Source organism: Limulus polyphemus, unplaced genomic scaffold, assembly GCF_000517525.1.
Source record: "Limulus polyphemus unplaced genomic scaffold, Limulus_polyphemus-2.1.2 Scaffold2549, whole genome shotgun sequence".
NCBI classification, from domain to species: domain Eukaryota; kingdom Metazoa; phylum Arthropoda; class Merostomata; order Xiphosura; family Limulidae; genus Limulus; species Limulus polyphemus.
This window is the reverse complement of record NW_013668159.1, coordinates 158,527-165,455: the sequence shown is the minus strand read 5'-3', so window position 1 is coordinate 165,455 and position 6,929 is coordinate 158,527. Positions and strand designations below refer to the sequence as shown.

Sequence of the window (6,929 nt, the reverse complement as noted above, 5' to 3'; positions counted from 1 at the left end):
GGTGTTAAAGAGGACATCGACACATTTTTTTGCTTCAAAGCCAAGTGATTTATTTAATCAGGGCATTAACAACCTGATTGTAAGATGGAAAAGCAGCATCGATAAGAATGGAGACTGTTTCATTTAATAAATGTTTTGTTTTGATATATAATTTGTTCGGGTTTTTTTCATCTAAAAATAACTACATTAATTTCTTGACGACCTAATAGTTCGAGACTCTTTATTTTCTAAGCGTATTTCGTATTCTGCAAGTAAGAAAGTACGGTTAGTTTCTATTTAGAAAAAGGCGTTTCGAGATATAGAAAGGAGGTTCGGGCAGACATAAACAGTTGAGGTCGTGTAGTTGTGGTGTAGCATGTAACAACTGTAGTTGTCATATATTACGTAACTACGCTAAATGTGTAGTGATAGTGTTTCATATTAAGTAACAACGAATAACAGCACGTAGTTGCGTTTATATTGTGTAATAACGTTTACCGTTATGTAGTTATAATATATTACGTAACAACGTTAAAGATCATGCACTTTTGTTTTGTATTACGAAAGTCTGACACGGCCTGATGATTAGGGCACTCGACTTAAAATTTGTTGGTTGCGGGTTCGAATCCCACCTCCGAATATGTTCGACCTTTCACTCATAAAGGGCATTATAATGTGATGGTCACTCCCACTATTCGTTGGTAAAGACCCAAGAGTTGGCGGTGGATGGTGGTAACTAGCTGCCTTCCTATCACTTCTAAATTAAAGACTGCTAGCACAGATAGTCCCCGAGTAGCTTTGCGCAAAATTCACCAACAATAGGAGCAACAAAAACAATGGAGTATTTTTGTATTCGGACGCCACCTGGTCTATAGTTTCAAGTTAACACAAATAAAACGTGGTAGTAACACATCTATAAAACGCTATTTTATTTAGTTATTGGTATATAAACAAATATTGATGGTATAATTATTATCAATATTTTATATATAATAAAATATTCAACAAACAAATTTATATTACATAATAACGTTTAAAACCATGTAGCTGTGATATATTATGTAACAATGTACGAGGTCTCCTAATTGAGATAACTTACGTAAGAACGCAAACCGGTCTCTTCCTAAGAGATTCCGGGACAAGTCTGTTTCATATCGGGAAATATTACACGCTGCTTGTTACACGTGAAACGATAGGCTTAAAAAGCTACTTGTGTCATTATAAGAGTGGACTCACTTGAGTCGTGGTCTGTTCAATTTTTTAGAAGACACAAATAAACAGTTGAAAAATAAAATAGAACTGAAAATCAAACGCTTGATGATTTTCACAGTTACTTGAAATAACGAAGATGAATCGGTCGTTTTTTTTTCGAGATTGTTAACCTCTCGGAATCTAGGTAAGTGGAGCACATATTGGAAAATAAATAGTAATCACAACGTCATCGTTCTGTTAAAGAACATTGAACTGATTTAATGCTAAATAAAACAGAGAGATCAACCGACTTTCAGAAAACATGTTGCTCTCGAAACTTTTTATCCAAGGATGATTCTCACAAGACAACAGATTTTTAAGTTACCTTTAACTTACGTTATTCGTCTTTATTTTTATACTGAATGATCATGGTTGGACATTCCAGTTACGTAGCCATGGAAACATAAACTTGAAAATTAATATTTGAATTTGTAAAGAAAGGAATTAATTCTCATTCTCACTTCTGTTTATTTTCACTCATTGTGGTTGTTTATGATCAAACATAATATCAAGTTTCTTGAGATAAAAGTCACCTCAGTTACATCTGATGCTCTAAAGACTTAGAAAACCAGTGGTTCTCAACGTGGGCCACGCCATGTTTCTAAGGGGCCACACGTGAATGACGGAAAATGAGTGATTTTTTTAATCAGGGCATTAACAACCTGATTGTAAGATAGAAGAGCATCATCGATAAGAATGGAGACTATTTCATTTAATAAATATTTTGTTTTGATATACAAGTTGTTTGGGTTTTTTCATCTAAAATAAAAGCGACATTAATTTCTTGATGACCTAATATAATTATTATTAACACTAGTTGTTATACAAGAAAGTTATTTTCATTAGTAACATTAAATGTTATACAGGAAAACTATAGTCATTAGTAACATTAATTGTTATACAGGAAAGCTATAGTCATTATTAACACTAAATGTTATACAAGAAAGTTATTGTCATTAGTAACATTAAATGCTATACAGGAAAGCTATAGCCATTAGTAACATTAATTGTTATACAGGAAAGTTATAATTATTATTAACACTTGTTGTTGTACAGGAAAGCTATAGTCATTATTAACACTAGTTGTTGGACAGGAAATCTATTGTCAGTATTAACACAAGCCGTAGGACAGGAAATGATGTATTATAGTATGTTTGACATACTTTTACTTTACAAAACAAACTACAATCTGATATTTGATATGAAAATAATACATTAATTTTATCTCATTCTTATAAATTGAAATTAATTATTTTAATTACACCACCTTGAATATCAGTATTGTTTTTAACCTATTTACTTGAATATCAGTATTGTTTTTAACCTATTTACTTGAATATCAGTATTGTTTTTAACCTATTTACTTGAATATCAGTATTGTTTTTAACCTATTTACTTGAATATCAGAGTTCGTTAACTTGAAAATCGGGGTTTTTATAGCTTAGTAAACCTGAATATTAGGGTTGTTTTAACTTGGTTAACTGTATATTGGAGTTGTAACGTAACTACCTTGAAATCAGAGTTGTTTTACTTAAATAATTTGTATATCAAAATTGTTTTAACTCGGTTAATTTGTATATAAAAATTTTTAACTCGGTTAATTTGTATATCAAAATTTTTAACTCGGTTAATTTGTATATCAAAATTTTTAACTCGGTTAATTTGTATATCAAAATTTTTAACTAGGTTAATTTGCATATTAAAGGCGAACGGTATTCATTTCCTGTACTAATTCTCTGAGAAACTAGTGAGTTTTCTGCCTTCGAGTATTTGTTTTCTGGATATTATAGCAGGATTTTTATGTGTTTTTCTACTCAATTAGTGCAAGTTTGACTGTTTCATATAAGACATGGCAAACAGTTCATTTTCTTTATCTTATAGATTTATATTTTTGTAATTGTTTTGTGTAAACGTAAAATATAAAGCTACCATTGTTAGTTTAACATAATATAATATTTTTTTAAAGCACACCACATGGATATCTTCTTACTTTTGAGTCTCCATCGAGAAATAATGCTATGTCAATCACTGTATTGTACCGATCTGTTTTCTTTAGTCTTAACTAACCTAGTCGTTTTGCCCAATTCTGTTTTAGAATGTCGGCTGTCCGGTACTAGTTACTGGCGAGATCATTGGACTATCGAAAGGGCTACACGGGTTCCACGTGCACGAATTGGGCGATCTTAGTAATGGTAAGAACAATTATTACCAGGTAGTTGTAAGACGATTGTCATAAGGTCTCTGAGTAAGTTTCCACTGGTAGTACCAGTGAGGTCTATTTAATGTAGTAAACAACCGCAGGCATAATGATAACAATTATTTCTGATATTAGGAAAACATGTATATTGAAAAAATAAATTAAAGACTAGAATATTAAACTCTGTAACCCGAACACTTTAAAAGGTGGACCTTTCTTCATCAGTTTGTTCCTGAAGCACTTTTTGAAAGCACTCGAGTTATTGAGTTTCGCATTTTTGTCGTGAAAAGATCATTTGATATAGTCTACTATAGAGTTGTAAACAGCAAAGAAACAGCAAAACAATTAATTACCTTTATGTTTTGGTTTTCATAACTTCTGAGTTACAGTAAATGGTTATCACCTTCAGAGTAATTTCGATGCTTTTTTTTCTAAAGATAAAACATTCTAGAAGTAATAATTAAAAGGCTTTAATTTCCAACTAAAGGAACTGATTAATTCACCAGAACAGTTTTGATTAAGAAACATTTTCCCCATATAGGATGTACAAGTGCTGGAGGCCACTTCAATCCTTTTGAACAGGACCACGGAGCTCCTGGAGATAGATTCAGGTGAGATGGTGTTATCAGGCTAAACACTAAATCGAGTTTGGGCAGATGAACAAAGTTCTTGGAGGTAGAAAATAGCGTAACGGTTTTATTGATAGAAGTAAACAAAGATAGATATGCTGTTCATGGCTACTGGTAAACTGTGTAAGTTAGTATAAAAAGTTAAATATTAAGATAGCGTAACGGTTTTATTGATAGAAGTAAACAAAGATAGATATGCTGTTCATGGCTACTGGTAAACTGTGTAAGTTAGTATAAAAAGTTAAATATTAAGATAACGTAACGGTTTTATTGATAGAAGTAAACAAAGATAGATATGCTGTTCATGGCTACTGGTAAACTGTGCAAGTTAGTATAAAAAGTTAAATATTAAGAACTTTGGTCTAACATGTGAACAAAACGTCTTTCTTAACCACAGCTAATGCTGAGGGACCTCAATGTTCTTCATCTTTCTGCATCACATGTTCAAAACTTTTATTATTTCAGGTCTACCAATGTTTCAGCAATAATTCTAAATTATTTTTAATGGATGATGCTTTTATTGTTAACAGACATGTAGGAGACCTGGGAAATGTTGTGGCAGATTACGATGGAGTGACAAAAGTCCATTTAATTGACCACTTCCTCTCATTGACTGGACCTCTATCCATCTTGGGGCGAGCGATTGTGGTGAGCTAGTCTTGTTATTACAAATTTGTCTTAACACGTGTTGTTCGTACTGATAGTCAATATGAAAGACGATATCGTAACTGTCTCCCTTAGGTTATAGGCTATTAGTTAGAATAAAATAGTCTGTTAAATAGCTCTCTATATATATCAAACCTACGAATAGGTTCTTTACTCATTTATGTAGTCAATTTCTTTAATAGCTCAGTAAAGATGAGCTACTGGATGTGAATAGATCAGATGATGTTATCAGAGAAAATAGCGTAACGGTTTTATTCGATGGAAGTAAAGATGAGCTACTGGATCTGAATATATCAGATGATGTAATCAGAGAAAATAGCGTAACAGTTTTATTGATGGAAGTAAAGATGAGCTGCTGGATGTGAACAATATTTAGTTGTTTATTACTTGAAATTATACATAAACAGACAAAATATGTTAAAATGATAGGTTTCAGTTTCTGTTATAATTGAACAAACTCATATAAGAACATTCTTGATAATCAATGAAAAAACAACTTACTCAAATTCATATTTCGACGGACACAAAATTTATATATACACTTGACTAATTAACACTAAGCCATTTTTTTGGTCAACAATAAATGTTATAATCCAGAATAAAGATAGCTATTTTATAATAAGGCTATGGCTTGATCATAATGTTACGTCTCTGTTCGTTTGTTAATTTTCCGTAAAAATTCTTTGCGAAGAAACTTTAGCGATACAAGTTCTTTCTTAAATAAAACTAGTTTATTATTTCTCAATACAACCCTGCAATACATTTAATTTCCACAGTCACGCTATAACTTAAACAAACGCTATAATTCACAACGAACGATTCACGCGCTTGAATCAATTGTCAGTCTCTATCTCTGTCTGCAATTCAATTCCATTGTCGCCGCCACTTCTTGGCGGTATTATATACAAGAATACCGCACATCTAATAAACACTCGAGCATTCACGAACCTTCGAGAATACCATGACGTGTTACTAGCATCACGTGACTTCCGCTATCGTAACAATAACAATGAAATCTTGTCATCGACAAGATAAACTCTTGGGATATCTAAATTAACATGCATTTTACTTGTAAATGGTAACTTTTTTGCAACAGGAACATCTTGTCAACAATCAAACAAATTCCCAAATTAACTAACATAACACAACACGGAACGCTAAATTTTGAATAATAAAATCTGTTCGCATTATCTTTAAGGAAGATGGGGTTGTTCTTACGTTACAAAATGTACAATTTTAGCGTTATCATGAAACATTAACATATTTAAATTATTTGCCTTCCAGGTCCATGCAGGCGAGGATGATTTGGGAAGAGGTAGACACCCAATGAGTAAGACATCCGGTAATTCGGGGGCCAGAGTAGCTTGTGGAGTGATCGGTCTTGCCAAGTAGACATAGAAATGACATATTTTTGCGGCGGACTTCTGTTTTTTGGACTATTTTTTTTTATCTTATATTTTTCACTAACCATCGAGTATTTCCTCAGATTTTGTTTAAAGCATAAGACATTAAGCATTAGCTGACGTAGTTTTGAACAAGATGTAAATCATTTTGATATAAACGTTTTGAAGTATTTTTCGAGTCATGCTTGTTTATTTAGGAAGAAAAGCATTGCATTCTCGTACTTAACAGTAATTTCTATAAAATTTGAACGATCATTATTTCTGAATTTAAATTACCAACCGATACAGACAACGATAAAAATTAAGGTTTGAGAAGAACTGGTTCTAACAGTTACACAAACCTAGGATTTAAGGACCAAAAGTAGTCATTAGTTGAGCTTTCCCACTTGTTTTAACCTGATTACGAACACTTTTAGGATAACTAGAAGTGTAATTTAAATGTTTGTCAGCGTTGTTTAGGTACATAGTTAGTGTAACTTGAAGTGTAATTTAAATGTTTGTCAGCGTTGTTTAGGTACATAGTTAGTGTAACTTGAAGTGTAATTTAAATGTTTGTCAGCGTTGTTTAGGTACATAGTTAGTGTAACTTGAAGTGTAATTTAAATGTTTGTCAGCGTTGTTTAGGTACATAGTTAGTGTAACTTGAAGTGTAATTTAAATGTAATATAAATTGTTTGTTGTGTAGAGCAGTGTTTCTCAACCTTTTTTTGCTCGTGGCTCCCCTTTTGAGTTTGATGTGGCCCCACCCTTCGTAGACGCTGTTACTTAGGAAGAAAGTTACTTTATTTCCACACTGTGGATTTA

The 6,929-nt window shown here is 32.3% G+C and overlaps 1 protein-coding gene across 1 annotated transcript in view; it reads left to right on the top strand.

Moving 5' to 3' along the window:
- LOC106467267 (superoxide dismutase [Cu-Zn]-like) overlaps positions 1-6,177 on the top strand; it is a 9,450-nt gene extending 3,273 nt beyond the window's left edge. Inside the window, exons 2-5 of the mRNA XM_022395402.1 lie at positions 3,326-3,422; positions 3,969-4,038; positions 4,587-4,704; positions 6,007-6,177. Of these exons, the coding sequence (XP_022251110.1) occupies positions 3,326-3,422; positions 3,969-4,038; positions 4,587-4,704; positions 6,007-6,114 (393 nt within the window). The 3' untranslated portion in view covers positions 6,115-6,177. The remainder of the gene's footprint in view (positions 1-3,325; positions 3,423-3,968; positions 4,039-4,586; positions 4,705-6,006) is intronic.
- The last annotated feature ends 752 nt before the right edge of the window (positions 6,178-6,929 follow it).